The 18,049-nt window shown below is 42.6% G+C and overlaps 1 protein-coding gene across 50 annotated transcripts in view; it reads left to right on the top strand.

The window, feature by feature from the left end:
- The window catches only part of RGSL1 (regulator of G protein signaling like 1), a 126,647-nt gene that overhangs the window by 66,860 nt on the left and 41,738 nt on the right, over positions 1-18,049 (top strand). For 36 of the 50 annotated variants that reach the window (XR_014052357.1, XR_014052350.1, XR_014052360.1 and 33 more), the window contains 5 exons: positions 366-527; positions 1,595-2,562; positions 10,612-10,674; positions 11,197-11,419; positions 15,112-15,219. Coding sequence is in view for 28 of the 50 variants with exons in the window: in XM_081485792.1 (XP_081341918.1) it covers positions 366-527; positions 1,595-2,562; positions 10,612-10,674; positions 11,197-11,419; positions 15,112-15,219 (1,524 nt within the window). In the remaining 22 variants the exon portion in view is untranslated. Of the gene's footprint in view, positions 1-344; positions 553-1,594; positions 2,563-10,611; positions 10,675-11,196; positions 11,420-15,111; positions 15,220-18,049 lie in introns of all 50 variants that reach the window. The other 14 variants (XR_014052368.1, XR_014052369.1, XM_081485798.1 and 11 more) reach the window with 4 other exon arrangements.

Raw genomic sequence — 18,049 nt, 5'->3', positions numbered from 1 at the left:
TCTTTTTACCCTGATCTTTATTTTTTGGACAAAACTTGAATGTCTAATGATCTATTCTCATGTGGTTTTTCCTAAACTGACAGTTTTTCTAACAACCACCCCCCCCAAAAATCATAAAAGAGTCCCACCCATTAAGTCCCTTTTCTCTACGTCTCCCATCAACTCCTGCATTAGAACAATTCTGGAGATAATCCCTTAAGCCAAAGGAGTGGCTCAAGGTGATGTTGGAGGCAGTAGAGCAGGCTGGGGGTGGAGATGGGGTGGGGGTGTCAGCTGCCGCACTCAGATGCAACCACTGAAGGGACAAGCTTGGGGTGCAGCTCAGTCTGCTGTCTGATCCATAGGTGATGCTGTCTGATCCATAGGTGAAGAACTGGTGGATTTCTGGATTCTTGTTGAGAAGATCCTGAGCATAGATGAGATGGACCTGGAAGTGAGAGACCACTACCTCTCCCTCCTCTTTGTGCTGAAGGCCACCCATCTGCAGGAAAGCTCACGGGTGGTGACTCTCTGCAACATGAACATCAGTAAGAATCATAAAGCATATCTGAGGTGAAATCCCTGGGAGATGCAAGAAAAAAATCAACCCAATGTCTGATAGTCCTCAGTCTCTTGCCTTGCAGACTGCTCCTCTCTCCATTAGGGATGCTAGTGGGAACCCCAACCCTTAACAGGGAACATTTGAGAGAGATAGTTGTTCTTAAGCTGTTATGTGCCTCTTCCTGAGATGTTGCTTGTTAGTGAAGGTTAGCTAGAAAGAGTGGAGGGGAATTGGGACAAGGTAATTGAACAGTTTCTGTACTTTCTAAGCCTGCATGGCTTGTTTTGTGGTTTTTTTTTGTTGTTTTGTTTTCAATTAGGATTCTCTAGAACAAACTACAGTCCACAGGCCAAATGCAGTACATGTGGCCTATGAGCTAAGACTGTTTTTGTATTTTTAAAAGCTTAAAGAAGACTGTACAACAGAGACTATAAATGGCTCACAAAGCCTAAAATATTTAGTATCTAACTCTTTATAGAAAAAAAGTTGCCAACTCCTTCTCTAGAACATCAAATTCATTCAAATGTATTTATTTATTAAATGAGGATGCATTCCTAACCCAAATACAAATGATGTGCTCCCGAAGCTGCACTCTTTGGGGTTAGTCACACTCCTCTCTATTTATATAGATAATTGGGAATTGATGATATTAAAATCAGGGATAGTCAGGACTTTTCCAAATTATCCAGTCTAAACTACTTCCTTTGGTCAGATCTAACTTTGAGAAATTCCATTCAGAGGTACATGTTTCTTGTTCTTAAACATATTTGCTGGTACCACTTGCTTTTCTTTACAATAATGTTCAGTAGTCTAAAAAGTAACTTGAGGAATACCACAAAATGGTTATTTCTCTGGGGAAGAAGCAAGGTGATCAGAGTAATAAGGGGTCATTGTGTGCTGAACAAACCCTAAAATCTGTTCACTTTATCTCTGACCTGTCTAGGGTTGCATGAGGAATGAATGAAATGCTATACACAAAAATGTTTGGGAAAATTCAAAAACCTAACTATCCCCACATCATTTTCATCCTCTATCTCTCTTTATTCTTTCCAGAAGCCCTCCTTAACCTGTCCATCTGGCATCCCAACCAGTCAACCACCAGGAGGGAGATCCTGAGCCACATGCAAAAAGTGGCCCTGTTCAAAATCCAGAGCTATTGGCTCCCCAACTTTTACACCCACGCCAAGACAGTCATGGCCAAGGAGGAATCGTGCCAGGCTCTGATGCAGGAATATGAGACTCGCCTGTACAGTATCTGCTATACCCATGAAGGAGGGCTCCCTCTGAATATGAACATCAAGAAGGCCCACCAACCCCAGAAGCAGTACTCAAGCAGGAGGATCAAGAGGAAGATGTGGCACTTGATAGACCGTGGCTTGTGGTCTCTGGAAATGGATACCAATCCAGATGCCAACACAGTGCCCCCCCAGGAGCTGGGTTCTCAAGACAAGGTGTTTATACAAAAACCTTTCCTAAAAGAGGCCTCTTCAAATGACAGAATCATTAGTTCCCCGGAAAAGGATGTTCTCTATGCCAGGAAGTCCAATGTGAAGAAGAAAGCCAAGCGCCACCTCCGCATGGAGGGCCTCTTTGAGACAGCATTCTCAACCCACCTGAGGACTGTCACCCCCATCATCAATTACTCCTCCCACGTGACCATCAAGAAGGCCGTGAAGCAGAGCCTCTCCTTGGGGTACACCCACTGGGCCCTGTGTGCAGATGCCTGTGCAGGGAGTCCCTTCCGAGACCACCTGAAGAAGCTAAATTTGAAAGTGGAGATCCAACTCTTGGACCTCTGGCAAGACCTGCACCATTTCCTCAGTGTCCTGATGAGTAACAGGAAGACTGGGAAAGCCATCTTTCGGCACATGCTGGGCAACAGGATCTGTGAGCTCTACCTGAATGAGCAGATTGGCCCACGCCTGCCGCTCAAATCCCAAACCGTTGAAGGCCTGAAGGAGATGCTGCCTTCTGGGGATGTGAACCCCTGGATTCCCAGAGCCCAGAAGGAGATCTGCAAGGTAGGCCATGCATCACAGAAATGGGCTGGTATCTGGAAGATTAGGTCAAGACTGACCAAAAATCCTACCTGGTCATCTATACTGACTAACTTAATGATATAGCTACCCACACAATACATATTGACGAGTTGGTTGATCTCTTATGAGTAAGTTATATAAATTCCAAAGAAGTAGCCAGAACCCCAAAGTAGGATGAAGGTAGAAGAGTAGTCATTACCCACCTTTTATTTCTCCTTCAATTCTCCCTGATATGGAGTCTCCCAACCTCAGACTCTTCTGCTGAGGGATGTTTTAAGAACTCTGAGCTAAATGTCATCAATCAAAATACAGGGTCTCCCTTTCCTAGACTAGCCATCATGGAAATGGCCAAGTGGGAGGATTTGTTCTTATCCCAAAACATTAGATAAAAGCATGGGGCTATCCTAGACATCCACAGGAAGTAGTAGGTTGACTATTGTCAAAATCTTGGCAGAAAACAAGTGGCTGAGCCAAATTGAGGAGAAAGCTCAATAAAAAGGGACTACTTACAAAGAAGGGTAGGGAAACCACAGGGCCAGTAAGGTGCATTGGAGGTTGTGCTGGACTAGTAGAGGAACCAGGGTTAGAACCCAGGAGTTCTTGGCTCTAAGTCCCGCACAATTTCCAATGCACCTTAATTATCCAGGATTGCACATCTGGGCAATGTTGGATGAGATCTGTCCAGGGAGTGCACAATCAAAGCTGTCTGCACAGTTCCCAAGTAGAAGTTCCAGAGCCCTCCTCCCTACCTGCCCCACCCTTTGTGGAGGCATTTGGAACTAGATGGAGGCTTAGATAGGCTGTGTTTCCTGCATCAGCAAATCCACACAGCAAAGCTCCCTCCCTTGGCCTTTGGTCTGCTGCAAAGATATTAAAGGTATTTATATTATTAAATAATGCTGGGCTATCACAGTTTCTAAGATGAAAAATCTTGATATCATTTATGACTCACCTCTTTGTCTCACACTCGTGTCTAGTCTATGGGTGAATTCAGTTGGTCCAACCCTAAAAATATGCAGAATCTGATATTCCTCCCCTCACCTGTTATAACCACTCTTATCCAAGCTCTGTCCAAACTCACCTGGATCACTGCAATGGCTTCCTAGCTGATGCCTCTGGATCTGCTCTTGATCTTCAGCAGATCCATTTCCACACTGGCCACAACATAAGTTGTGTGATTTAACTGAAAATAAAAGTGAGGACATTGAAGACAGATGGCTGTCTCCAGTAAAAGCCGAAGTCTTTGCTAAAACCAACAAGGCCTAAACTGTCTGTCCTCTGCCTCTCCTCTCTGGCTTCATCTTCCTCTACCCCCATGCTCATCACTTTGGTCATACCAGACACATGGCCAGCTCAGCCGTGCTGCTCCTACTGTGTGTAACGTGTGGAGCCCCGTACAACTGAGTCCCTGCCTCCCTCAGGTTTTTGCTCAAGTCATCTCAGTGAGGCCTTGCCCACTTTACATAAAACTTCAGCCCTATCCCCATTTTACTTTTTTCCTTAGCACTTACCATGATCTGGATCCATGTATGTATCCTTCCACACATACATACATACACTTTGTGTATATGCATGTATAATACGTGTATAATCTTTATAATGCACATGTATGCATTTGTGTGTACAGTGTACATCTGTTATATACACATATACTTGTATTATATTTTAAATAAATACACAATATGTATATATGTTATATATGTGTGTGTTATATAGATAGTTTTTTTTTTTTAACTTATTTTGCTTCTTTGCTTTCTCCTTATGAAGGCAGAGGTTTTTATATTTTGTCACTAGTCTCCAGCATCTAGAAAGCTACTGGCAATGTAGTGTTGAGTGCTCAATAGTGCATTCAGCAGACATTTGTTGAATCAATTAATCCCAATTGGAGATGACCCTTACTTTGGGCTTTGCTCAGGACAATATTTTCTGGTTTGAGACACTTGTTTCTGTAAGAACTCTCATTTTCATCCATCCGTTCAACCATCCTCCAATTATCCAGTTACCTTTTGTTGAATACTGATAGCATGCCAGCTAATATATGTCTATTTCCTAACTTCTGATTCACTTCTGTGAAAACAGAATCCGTGTGGAATATAGGAAAAAAGTTTTAAATCCTGGTTTTATCACCATTTGGCTAGGTGGTCTCGAACAAACTAAGAAGTCCAAATTCTTTAGTTTTCCTAGGTCTCTTTGTCCTCAGATGTAAAATGAGAATTGGGATAAGATCATATTTTGTTATTATATTTGTGTATTCAATAAATTTATAGAAATGTTGAGGATACTATACTGTAAAAGGCAAATAAATGAAAAGGGAAAGATGTGGAAGACCGAACATCAGTCTTAAAGTCGGCTCTTGTTTTCTAACCAGAGAGAGGAAGATTGAGAGACAGTGCTGAAGAGTCAGGGATATGGAATTTCATAGACAAGGAGACCAACAATGATGACAAGAAATTAAACTGAAAGTTCCTTAACTAAGAGAAAATCTAATGGAAAATAGATTCACAGTTACCAGGGACTGGGGGCAAAGAAAATGGGGAATTGTTGCTTAATTAGTACAGAATTTCCATTTGGGGTTATGAAAAAGTTTTGGAAATAGACAGTGGTAATAGTTGTATAATATAATGCATGTAATTAATGCCTCTGAATTGTACACATAAAAAAAATGGTTGAAATGGCAAATTTCATGTTTTATATATTTTACAACAATAAAAAGTTTCTTTTTTAAAGAGAGGGAGTAAGATTGGAGACACAAAGGACTTTGAGTTTTAGTGGAGAGAGCAGACAGCCATGAATATGAAGGCCAACTTCTCCACTTTCAAATTGTTTTATCTGAGGTGGAAGGCTATGGGGCTCCTTTGTCCTTGCCTCCTCAACAGTACAATGGGGATCATAACAGCCCCCTCAGAGAAAGGCACTGTGTGTGCAGCATCTGACAAGTGGTAGGTACACAAACGTTCGTCCTCTTAACAACCCTTAATCAGATCCATAGAACCTTAGAATCAGAGGAAGCCCTGGAGGTTCCCTCAGCTTCCACTCTTATTGTACAGATGACAGAACAAGGTCTAAGGTCTCACTGTTGTCTCCTGGCAAGTGCAGAGCCAGCATCCAGATTCCCCTGCTAAGTTGCTAAGTCGCTTCAGTCGTGTCCGACTCTGTGTGACCCCATAGACGGCAGCCCACCAGGCTCCGCCGTCCCTGGGATTCTCCAGGCAAGAACACTGGAGTGGGTTACCATTTCCTTCTCCAGTGCATGAAAGGGAAAAGTGAAAGTGAAGTTGCTCAGTCGTGTTTGACTCTTAGCGACCCCGTGGACTGCAGCCGACCAGGCTCCTCCGTCCATGGGATTTTCCAGGCAAGAGTACTAGGACTGTGCATACTGTTCACACTGGAGAGTCACAAAGGTAGGACCTGGGTAGAAACCAAGCACGTCACACACACAGGTCTCCGTAGTTTTCCAACGTCTGCCACGTGGCTCCTCCTGAGTGAGCTTCTCCTGAGCAAAGCCACGTTCGCACGGCTGACCTTGGGAGGCTGGTCTGCGGCCCTGGAGGTTTGACATCCATAGGAGGGCATCTCCTGCTCTCAGGTCCACCTGATACCAAGACTCCCTGCAAGGTCCACGGCTCCAGGGAGAAATGCCACATGGGGCAGCCACTCTCTGGGCCCGAAGTGTGTCTCTGGGACCCATGAGCTGCTGTCCCCACCAGGTTGGTGGCCCAAGCTTCAGCCCCAGGGAACCCCACCAGGGACATGGGGGGACACGGATGTAGGTGCCTGAGGACTGGCAGAGCCCAGGCCCTGAAGGTCGGGGCAGGGCAGGGAGGGGCAGTGCCCCCAGGGGAAGGGTGCTGCAGGCACCAGCGAGGAGGAAGAGGCCCGCACAGCAGGCAGGGACAGTCACTCTACTATTTGCGACTTACAAACTCAAGCTTTAGAAAAATGTGCAATCCTGGTTTCCTTTTCTATTAGGCTCAGAGCATGCCTCCTGGCTCCCTTTGGGTTGAAGGGGACAGTGTGCTGGGGTCTCTGCCCCAGGAGCTGGACTGCACTGTGGGGACACGGATGGGCTGTGGCTGGCCCAGAGGAGTTCCGCAGCCCTGAGGGAGACAAGGAAAGTCTCAGGTCTCTCTCCTAGTCTGCTTCAAAGTCAGCAAACTCCAGTCCTGGAGCCAAATCCAGATTACCTCATGTATTTACATAGCCAGCGAGCTAAGACTGGTTTTACACCAATATCTTTACTAGACAGGTTGTTGCTGTTGTTGTTGTTGTGGGTTTGGGGGGTTGGTTTTTATTTTTTGGCTGTTGTAGCCTTGTGAAATCTTAGTTCTCTGGTCAGGGATAGAACCCATGCCCTCTGCAGTGAAAATGTGGAGCCCTAACCACCGGGCTGCCAGGGAACTCCCTGGTTTTACATTTTTTTACAGTAGGAAAAAAACATCAAAAGAAAAATGCATCACACCACATGGGTATTATACGAAATTCAAATTTCTGTGTCCATAAATAAAGTTTTATTACAACATAGCTATGCCCATTTGTTTATGTGCTGTCATGTGCTACAATTACACACTTAAATCATTGCAACAGACAGTTTGGTCTGTGGCCCACACAGACTAAAATATTTGCTATCTAACTCCTTACACACTGTCCTGAGGAAAGGCCAAGAAAGTTTGCCAAGTGATGGACAAACTCAATTCTGAAGGAAACTCTAACATTCTAACTAAAAAGAACTATAGAAAAATAAAAATAGTAGGTTAAATTAAAAAAAAAATCATGATGTTTTTAGATATTATTTTATTTATTATTAGATAATTGATAGGAGAAATCTGCTGGTTGCCTAATGGGGGTTCCTGTGTAGGTTACCATTATTTTTTCCTCTGGCTTCATTTAAAATTCTTTGTCGTCAACTTTGGACGGTTTTAATACAGTGTGTTTTGGAGAATGTCCTTTTGTGTTGAGGTATAATAATTAGGTATTCTCTTAGCTTCATTAACTTGTATATCCAGTTCCTTCCCCAGGTTTGTATTTCTTTAAATAAACTCACTGCTCCCTTTCCCTTTTCTCCTTCTGGGATATGTTTTATGTTACCCTTCCTAATGAAATCACATAGTTCTTGTAGAAACTCTTGTCCTTTTTCTTCCTCATCTTCCTCCTCTTCTTTTTCTTCTTCTTCTTTAAGCTCTTAGTTCTCTCTCCTCTTCTCTCTGTATCATTTCTAGATTTCTATCTTTGAGTGTGCTAATCTTCTCTTCAATATAGTCTGCTCTATTTCCAGTGCTTTTAAAATTTTTTCTTTAGCCATGCCATGTGGCATATAGGACTTTAGTTCTCCAACCAGGGACTGTACTGGGCCCACAGCAGTGAAAGCATGGAGTCCTAAACCACTTGACTGCCAAGGAAGTCCCTCCAGTGCTTTCTGACGCATTCTTCATCTCATTTATCGAGTTCTTCAGGTTCAGAATTTTTGTTTGATTTTTTTTTTTAGAGTTTCAGTCTCTTTGGTAAAGTATTCCTCTGTTCATTAATGTTATTCCTGAATTCATTGAACTGCTTTTCTGCTTTTTTCTTACAGCTCACTTATTTTCTTCATGAAATGATTTTGAATTCTCTATCAGTTAGATTGTAATATTTCATGACTTTAGTGGAGAATTGGTTTCTGGAGAACCAGCCTTTTCTTTTAATGATACCATGTTACTGTGTTCTTCATAGTGCTTGATAAGTTGTTCCTCTGCCAGTGCATTTGAAGTACTAGTAGCAAACATCCTTCTTATTTAGGTAAAATTTATAACTTGATTATAACAATTCAAAGGGCTTCCCTGGTGGCTCAGAGGTAAACAATCCACCTGTCAATGGAGGAGATGCAGGTTCGATCCCTGAATTAGGAAGAGCCCCTGGAGAAGGAAATGGCAACTCTCTCCAGTACTCTTGCCTGGAGAATTCCAGACTACAGTCCAGGGGGTCACAAAAGAGCTGTACATGACTTAGCGACTAAACAACAACAATTAAAAAAGTTGGTACTTAGAGGCTTTTCTTTTGTTTCTTAGTAGGTGGTGATATAGCACAAGTTTTTGCTTTCTCTTACCTGAGTGCCTCTGGCTGTGTTTGAGGATTGGCACTTTCCATCCTCCACCACCTCTGCTAGAGTTGTCACTGGTGTCCTCATGGTTGCTGCTTGCGCTTCTGGGGTGTCTGGTACCTTGCTGCTGGCGGTACCATTGCTGTCACTGGCATCACTTCCTGGGGCACTGGGATGATGGACATCACCACTGTGTCCAGGAACACCTGGATCAGGTGCTGGGAGGGAAGGGTGAGAAGGAGCTGGAGTTGTGGATGCTTCTGCCAGTCCATTCATCTTTTGTGTACAGATGGGTGGACCCCGTGAGCATCCTGGTGTGTTGAACAGAGAAGCATTTGTTGAATTGTAGGTGTTCACTAGTTGTAAATTGAAGGAGAGAGACACTGATGACCTGATGTCACCACTCATAAATCTTTGAAACCTAAATAGACATCAATAGAATACTCATTTCACATGTTGATTTTTAATATTTGATACATATATTTTTAGAGCTTATCCATTAGTAACACTATGTTACATTATAGATTGCTATTATTCAATCATTGAGTTGAATTCGTTCAGGAATATACTTCACTTTGGTTTCCTCAGAAGCCTGGGAGATCTGATAAAGTTATTAAAACTCATGCTCTTAAACTCACCTTTCGACAGCATGACTTGGGCAATTTCTGGAGACAATCTTATGTTCCTTTTAAATTATTATAAGCAACTTATTGCCTGTAAAATAATGTCCAGACTACTTATCAAACCATTCATTCAAGTTTCTTATATATAGTACCAATCGGCCTTCTCTACCTCATTCCTTGCCATTGCTCCAGCCCTGAGCTCTTTAAAAGAATGCTACAGCTCAGCCATCCTGGAATATTCATTGTTCTCATACATTTTTTTTCCCTTCTCTGTCTCTTTGCTTCATCTCTTCCCATTAACTGAATGCCCTTTACTCCATGTCAGAATGGTGAGCTCCTACTTGTACTGCAAGGTTTAAATTGTGATTTAATTCTTCTTGTCTTTATGAACTTTTCTTGGATTTTCTGAACTCAAAACATAGCTAATTATTTCCTCTTCTCTGCTCCCAAAGAACTTTGTTCTCACCTCTATCATAGCATGAGTCATACTAGAAAGTGAACTTGAGAACCAGGCTTGTAGCTTATTGGTCTCTGTATTTTCAGTCATGTGCACAGTGTCTAGCACATGGGAGGCACTCAGAAAATAGTTACCAAGTAAATAAATGAATGAAAGTAAGTGTGGATAAATCAATCTAGCTAAGCACTGACTTGTGGGATTTTTTTGGTTGTTGTTTATTTGTTTGTTTTAATCTGATGAAGTATTCAAGTGGGTAAGGTCTTCAAGTGCGAGATGTAAAGAATAGACATACCAAAAAGAGACGCTTGGTTTCCGGGACCCTTTTAAGAATTAAATGAGATAGTACTTTACAAAGGAACAAATAAGTATGTAGATGTCAAATAATTGCCCTTTAGTAAAGGATTTGTTGTTTCTCTTCTTAAAGTGAAAGTGAACATGTTAGTCGCTCAGTCGTGTCCGACTCTTTGTGACCCCACGGACTGTAGCCTGCCAGGCTCCTCTGTTCTTGGAATTCGCCAGGCAAGAACACTGGAATGAATTGCCATTCCCTTCTCCAGGGGATCTTTCTGACCCAGGAATTGAACCCTGGTCTCCTGCATTATAGGTAAACTTTTTACTGTCTGAGCTACTAGGGAAGCCTCTTCTTAAGTAAATATCAATCACTGTTCTCTGAGATTCAGAGAGAGGCTGTGATGGGAGCTGTCATATTCAGAGAGGCAAAGGAGTACTTCCTGGTTGGTCATGGCTAATGTTTGCTATTCCATATGTCCAAGTTAGAGAAGCCAGAATCTGCAGCCTTCTCTTCTCCTATGTGAATACTAGCAGGACAGAGGCAGCAAGCATCTCCTCATAATGCTTATGTTGTGTTTGGATTTCAGATCCTCAGCCCCTGGTATGCTGAATTCCTGGATGAAGAGGACTACTGGTTTCTCGTTTTTACAGTAGGAGGGACTTTGAGTTGGGGAGGAATCATGAGGTTGAGGGAAGAAAAGGGAGTTACTGCTCTTTCAGAAGTGCTCTTTGTTAAAGTCAGTGAAATGTTGAGTATTTTTCTATCAACTGGGGTTGATGGTCTCTGATGTTCTAAAGAGAAACCTCTCAAGGAAAAAGATTCAAGTGCATAAGCTGGCTTTGAAGAAGTCACATTCATATAGAATTTCTCACTTATAGAGAAAGAGTTTGATTCGAAGATGTGTGGTATGTATGGTGTGTGTGTGTGTGTGTGTGTGTATCTGTAAAGGAACAAGAGTTTGATTCGAAGATGCGTGGTATGTATGGTGTGTGTGTGTGTGTGTGTGTGTGTGTGTGTGTGTATGTATCTGTAAAGGAACAATAGTTCTTAAAAAACTGAAAATAATCAGAGTCCATGTGACAAGGAGGCAAAGAAGAACCGAGCTGTAAAAATCTTGCTTCTGGCCTAGTTCCTATAGCAAATGCTGTCTGCCACCATCTCCTTCTCTTAGACTCAGAGCAGGCTCATCAGCACCAAGTGGCATAAAAAAGAATCTATTAGCAAAGAAGAGATCATTCTTCTTTACAAGAGATTTGAGGAATCACTGGAGTTAAGCCAGGGTTTGGCTAACATGGAAGAAATGGAATCTATGCAATGGCAAAAGATAGCTACTGAGGACCTGAAGCAAGGTGGGTCCCTCCGGGTAGAAAGGAAGTCTCCAGTGTTTCTGGCAGGTAAGGTCAGTCACCATAATTTTTTTTTATCCTTACATACAAGCAGCTGTGAAATATTAGTATTTTAACATTAAGTATTTACTATGTGTCGGCACTATGCAATGCAAAGGTGATAAAGAGGACCTCATTTGATCTTCCAAATAACATGTGAGTTAAGTACAGGGTAACTGAGGCACAGAAAGGACAAGTTACATTTCCAAGGTCACACAGTAAGTGGCAAGAGTCAAGATCTGAATCCAGACTGACTGACTGCAGAGGCCCCCACTGGCTCTGAAAGGGAACCAGAGAACTCAAGTTTGACCAGGCTCATGCCCACCAAGACATAAACACAGTTATACTGATTACTCCATTTCATGCATCTGAAAAACATGTGCCATACCTCCCCAGAATCAGGTCTAAGGCATTTCTGTGAATATATTTTTAACAGCCACTCGCTTCCCCCAACATAACACACCAGCCACCCAGGCATTGGAGACCTGTGGTTAGGAACACAAGGCTCTGCTGTCCCACAGATCTGGGTTATATCCTAGCTCTGCTAGTGACTGTGTGAACCTGAACAATGTATTTAACTTATCTTCAAGCCCCATTTCTCTTAACTGTAAAATGGGAATAATAGGCTTGTTGTGAAGATGACCCAAGACCATCCATGAAAGCTATTAACACAACATTTGGCAATAGTAAGTGTAGCCAGTATTGTTCAAACTGAACAAACTGCTTTAATTATCAGTGCTGAGGCAGTCAGAGTACTGCAATATTTCTCAAACTTCAAAGCATGATAAGTTCTTTTGACTTCATTTCAGGAAACATACCTGTATATGTATGTGTGTGTATATAAATATATATTAAAATTTTTTCACAAAGCAACACCTGTCCTTATTACATAAGATTATATACTCTCATGCTCTCTATATTATTCCATTTCATTTTGTAAAAGCTGGTAATAACTGTTTTTTGACATTCTATGGAGTCATGACATACACATTAGTAATCAGTTCAGTCGCTCAGTCGTGTCCGACTCTTTGCAACCCATGAACTGCAGCATGCCAGGCCTCCCTGTCCATCACCAACTGCCGGAGTCTACCCAAACCCATGTCCATTGAGTCAGTGATGCCATCCAACCATCTCATCCTCTGTCATCCCCTTCTCCTCCTGCCCTCAATCTTTCCCAGCATCAGGGTCTTTTCAAATGAGTCAGCTCTTTGCATCAGATGGCCAAAGTATCGGAGTTTCAGCTTCAGCATCAGTCCTTCCAATGAACACCTAGGACTGATATCCTTTAGGAAGGACTGGTTGGATCTCCTTGCAGTCCAAGGGACTCTCAAGAGTCTTCTCCGACACCACAGTTCAAAAGCATCAATTCTTCGGTGCTCAGCTTTCTTTATAGTCCAACTCTCACATCCATACATGACTACTAGAAAAACCATAGCCTTGACTAGATGGACCTTTGTTGGCAAAGTAATGTCTCTGCTTTTTAATATGCTGTCTAGGTTGGTCATAACTTTCCTTCCAAGGAGTAAGCGTCTTTTAATTTCCTGGCTGCAATCACCATCTGCAGTGATTTTGGAGCCCACTTCATGGCAAATAGATGGGGAAACAGTGGAAACAGTGGCTGACTTTATTTTGGGGGGCTCCAAAATCACTGCAGATGGTGATTGCACTCATGAAATTAGTAATCAAGAGCTTTGAAAATTCATTTCCACCACTCCTTTGCTCTGTGAGCTTACTTGGCCAGCCACTGTATCTCCCTGAGTCTCATTTCCTCGTCTATAGAATGAGGATGATGGCACTGTTGAAAGGATAGGTGGTAATGGATTTGCACAGCAAGTAGGTCCTCAACAAGTAGTGCTTGTTAGATTCACTAAAAAATGTAACCCTCACCTCTTTTAAAACTTTGATGTGCACTCTGTGTACAAAGCAAGTTGCTTTGGGTGCTTGCCTTTTGGAACATACTAGGGCATGAGTTATTAAAAGCTAGCATGAACAGGCCATCTGGTTTACCTTAGGATTTCCCCTTCTCTAAATCCCAAACATTCCAAATCCTCTCCCAGGAATCAAGAAAAAAGTGAAAGAAAGGATGGCTGATGAATTTGACCCTACACATGCTGGGCAAGGGGCATTCCCCTTGAAGGCCATGAAATGCCAGGAGGGGTCAGGAAGAGTGGTAATCACCTCCATGGAGATGCCCCCTCCCTCCCTCCAGCATATCCTCCACCATTGCTTTCTTGAAATGCAAATCTGCCCCAATGAAGGGCCTCCCATGCATTTGTCCAAGTCTGGGCCCTGGATCCCCAAGTAGGCTGATGCCTTCATTCACACTATACCATAAACTCTCTGAGCATCAGAGCTGGAATACTCTCATATTTCTTGTACAGAGACTGAGCCAAGGTAAGAGTCTTGCCCTAGGTTTCTCAGCAAGGGAGGGATTGATGAAAGACTAGAAAACTGAATCGATAGCAGCAATAATCCACTGCTTTTACTACTATAGAGTCTTCTGACTGAGAGATGGTAATGATGACAGTGACAAGGCTGACATAAGGACAACTGACATTCAGAGGGCCACACCCCATATTCCTTCTAGATTCCACCAGTATAACCTGAAAAAGTCCTGGACTGCCCTGGAGAGTTTCAGGGAAACTGTGGGTGAGGAGATTTACCCTAAATCTCAGAGCTCATAACACAAATGAGTGTTTTGACCTTGGTAGGCACAGTGTTGCTATTCTGCCATTGCCTATCAGAATGAGTTCAGCAGCTCAGTTGTGGCTGATTCTTTGCAACCCCATGGACTACAGCACGCCAGACTTCCCTGTCCATCACCAACTCCTGGAGCTTACTCAAACTCATGTCCATCAAGTCAGTGATGCCATCCAACCATCTCATCCTCTGTCATCCCCTTCTCCCACCTTCAATCTTTCCCAGCATCAGGGTCTTTTCCAAGTGAGTCAGTTCTTCACATCAGGTGGCCAAACTATTGGAGTTTCAACTTCAGCATCAGTTCATATTCATCCTTCCAATGAATATTTTATCCTTCCAATGAATATTCAGTGCTGATTTCCTTTAGGATTGCCTAATGCCTCATTAAAACTTCTCTTGCTGCCTCAGCCTTATAGTCCCATCTCATTTTGAATACAGAAAGTCATTCCCTTCCAATTCACCATGTATGACTAGACATGATATATAGCTACCTTTAGAAAAACATAATTCACTCTCAAAGGACAATGATTCACAACTATTGATGATATTCAGAGATATTAGTTGTCGATTCTGAAGGTAATTGCATCAAATTTTTTGGCACAATAGCAGAATGTTTGAATGCATTTGCAGCTCTTCCCTATACCAGATGGGGTTTGAAGGGGTCCATATTCATTTGGATAAATTATTTCTAGTATGTATGTTAATACTTAGTGCCTCTTTCAAAGTCATATCAGTTACCCTTAGGCAGAAAATGTCCATGGGTCAGGTCTCCCCAAGAAGGGCAAAAGCCCCCATTCTAGAGGACAGAGGAAGTAGTATTTTCTTGCTTCTAATTTGGCCTAGGAAACTTGTATTTCCTATATAAACATTCCAGTAAAACACTATTGTCCTACTTAAATAGCATTTTAAAGACAATACTTGCAAAAAAAAAAAAGAAGTGCGTGAATCTTTGAAGCCAGAGTAGACACAAGTCTCCATTTTTGTTTTTCCCTATTTGATAGATATAGAGAAAATGGCCTTTGAGGAACTCTGTTATAAGTATCCAAAGGTGGCCATAGAGAAGATCAGTGATGACTACAAAATATATTGTGAAAAAGTACCTCATATAGGTAAGTGTTTAAACTCAAGGATAGATGTGAGACAACCAGGTAAGAGAGAATCTCGAAACCTCAAGAGACATAAACCAAAAGAAGGGTGGTCAGCAGAGAATGACCATGTCTGTCTTTCCTCCTACAAAGCCAAAGAAGGGCATCATGAAAGTCAGATGCAATTGCAAATGAATGAAGATGATGGTGAAATTGTTCATTCCTACCTTCTTACCTAGTTATCACTCTGGGGTTTTCAACAATGTAGATTTGTCTCCTGCCAAGATTTCTGTAGTCATAGTTTTGTGAAAGATTTGCTAGGGGGTATGTTCTTAGAAATAACACCCATATGGGGGTGAGGAAAGCAGAACTGGGCAGAGGTAGATGCTGAACTGTGAGGTAGTTATGATAAACATCAGCAGATCCTATAGGAAGTTCTAAAGCTAAGATAGCCCTTCAGAGTTGTCCCTCATTGAGGCAAAAAACTTGTACCTCCTCACTGACTCAAATGGGATGTGACTGATTTTGGGAGGACATAACCTTGAGTCAGGCAGTGCCCGTTGGCCAAAGACACTTCCAGAGGGGACCTCACCTGTGGCAGCAGCCAATAACTCCAGGCAGCTGGGAAAATGAGTGCTTTGCTCCTAAAGAAATGAGCTAAGGCATGCACCAGAGCACTCAGAATTGTCCACTTACTTTGTAAGGAAATTTTACCCCATCTTGGAACAGTTCTTCCAGGAATCTGGTGGCTTCTTTTCCTAGGGAACTTATGTAAGAAAGGCTGACACACACTATTATGGCTTGTCTGGAGATCACAACAAATACTCCTTTTCTGCTTGCTTTTCTGCTCATAACAGATTCTTTCTGTGGTTCTGCTAGTGGCTCTGCTGGTTTCGGGGGACTTACTTGGCAAGATAACCTAGACTTTCACCCCTGAGAGACATGAACCCTTGATCATCATGACTTCTCAGGCTGTGGCTGCTTACCTGTTGATTTATCATCACAATTGGACAAGGGACTAAGAAGAGTGCCAAGTGAATTCTGCACATCCCCTGCTACATAAATGATGACCCTGATGATTATAGTCAATGGCCCTGCCAGTGCAGTGACTCCTTTGCCTCCCTGCTAGCCTTCTGGCATAAAGAACTTGAAATGACTGAGCTCCTACTGTGGTAGCATTCCCACTCTGGGAACCTGGACCTCCAAGCTGGCACGGTCCAATACAGGAGCCTCTAGCCCCATGTGGCCACTGAGCTCTTGAAATATAGCTGGTACCAAAAGGTCAAATAAAGCACATTACTAAAATTAATTTCACGCTTTTTGTTTTAGTTTTTTAAATTTGACTGCTAGAAATTTTAAATTTATATCATATATGTGGCTCCCATTATATTTCTATTGGACAGCGCTGGTCCAGACCCACAGAACCTAAAGTTGTAAGGATTAAAAATTTCCCTAAGTCCCCAATACTGATGGTAAATGGATCTCTTATACTGTCGTCCCTTGATTCTCACTCAATATTCAACTCACTGGAGCCACAGCACCATATTATGGTCTTCAGTTTTTCCTGGAGGATGATGCCTCATTTTTCAAAAGGTATTGTCTCCAAGCTGGTGTGACAGCTAGACCTTCCAAAAATGGCTTTGTTTCTCTACCAGGCCAGCAGCTCTCATAGGTGACAAAACTAGTGGATCCAATTACCATATGCCCTTTGCCAATCCCCTTTACTGTAAGTATATCTCTTGATCAGAGGCAATGTTACAGGGGATCCTATTCAGGGGATCAAACACTTGTAAGCCCCCAAATATCAATGCTAACTTAAGCCTCACAGTTAGGAACACATGTCCATTCCAGTCCAACACAGTCGCCCCTTCCAGAATAAAAAGATCCAATGTCATCAAATCGCCACCAAGTAGGTAGCTGGTTTTCCGTGAAGGATGTTGAAATATGTGAGTTTTAGTGTTTGTCTCTTGCTGGCAGGTTGAACGTTTGGCAGCATGGGTAGCTAAATCAGCCTTAATGAGTATGGAGCCCATGCTACTGTGTCCATACACAGCCTCCATCCCTTTCACCTACCAACTCTGTTCATGAGCTCATTGTGCCAGTGCTAGGATGGACTGTGACAGACAGTGATTTCAGATGGACTGTGATATCAGACTTGCTAGTTAGTAATGCTCAAAATTCTCCAAGCCAGGCTTCTGGAAGAAACACAAGCTGGAATCAAGATTGCCGGGAGAAATATCAGTAACCTCAGATATGCAGATGACACCACCCTTATGGCAGAAAGTGAAGAAGAACTAAAGAGCCTCTTGATGAAAGTGAAAGAGGAGAGTGAAAAAGTTGGCTTAAAGTTCAACGTTCAGAAAACTAAGATCATGGCATCTGGTCCCATCACTTCATGGGAAATAGATGGGGAAACAGTGGAAACAGTGTCAGACTTTATTTTTTTGGGCTCCAAAATCACTGCTGATGGTGATTGCAGCCATGTAATTAAAAGACGCTTGCTCCTTGGAAGGAAGGTTATGACTAGCCTAGATAGCATATTTAAAAGCAGAGACATTACTTTGCCAACAAAAGTCCGTCTAGTCAAGGCTATGGTTTTTCCAGTGGTCATGTATGGATGTGAGAGTTGGATGGTGAAGAAAGCTGAGCACCGCAGAATTGATGCTTTTGAACTGTGGTGTTGGAGAAGACTCTTGAGAGTCCCTTGGACTGCAAGGAGAGCCAATCAATCCATCCTAAAGGAGATCAGTCCTGGGTGTTCATTGGAAGGACTGATGTTGAAGCTGAAAGTCCAATACTTTGGCCACCTCATGCGAAGAGTTGACTCAATGGAAAAGACCCTGATGCTGGGAGG

Source organism: Giraffa tippelskirchi, chromosome 5, assembly GCF_054371585.1.
Source record: "Giraffa tippelskirchi isolate mGirTip1 chromosome 5, T2T-mGirTip1v1.2.pri, whole genome shotgun sequence".
NCBI classification, from domain to species: Eukaryota; Metazoa; Chordata; class Mammalia; order Artiodactyla; family Giraffidae; genus Giraffa; species Giraffa tippelskirchi.
Note: the sequence above shows the minus strand (reverse complement) of the source record. Positions and strands in the feature narration are given on the sequence as shown.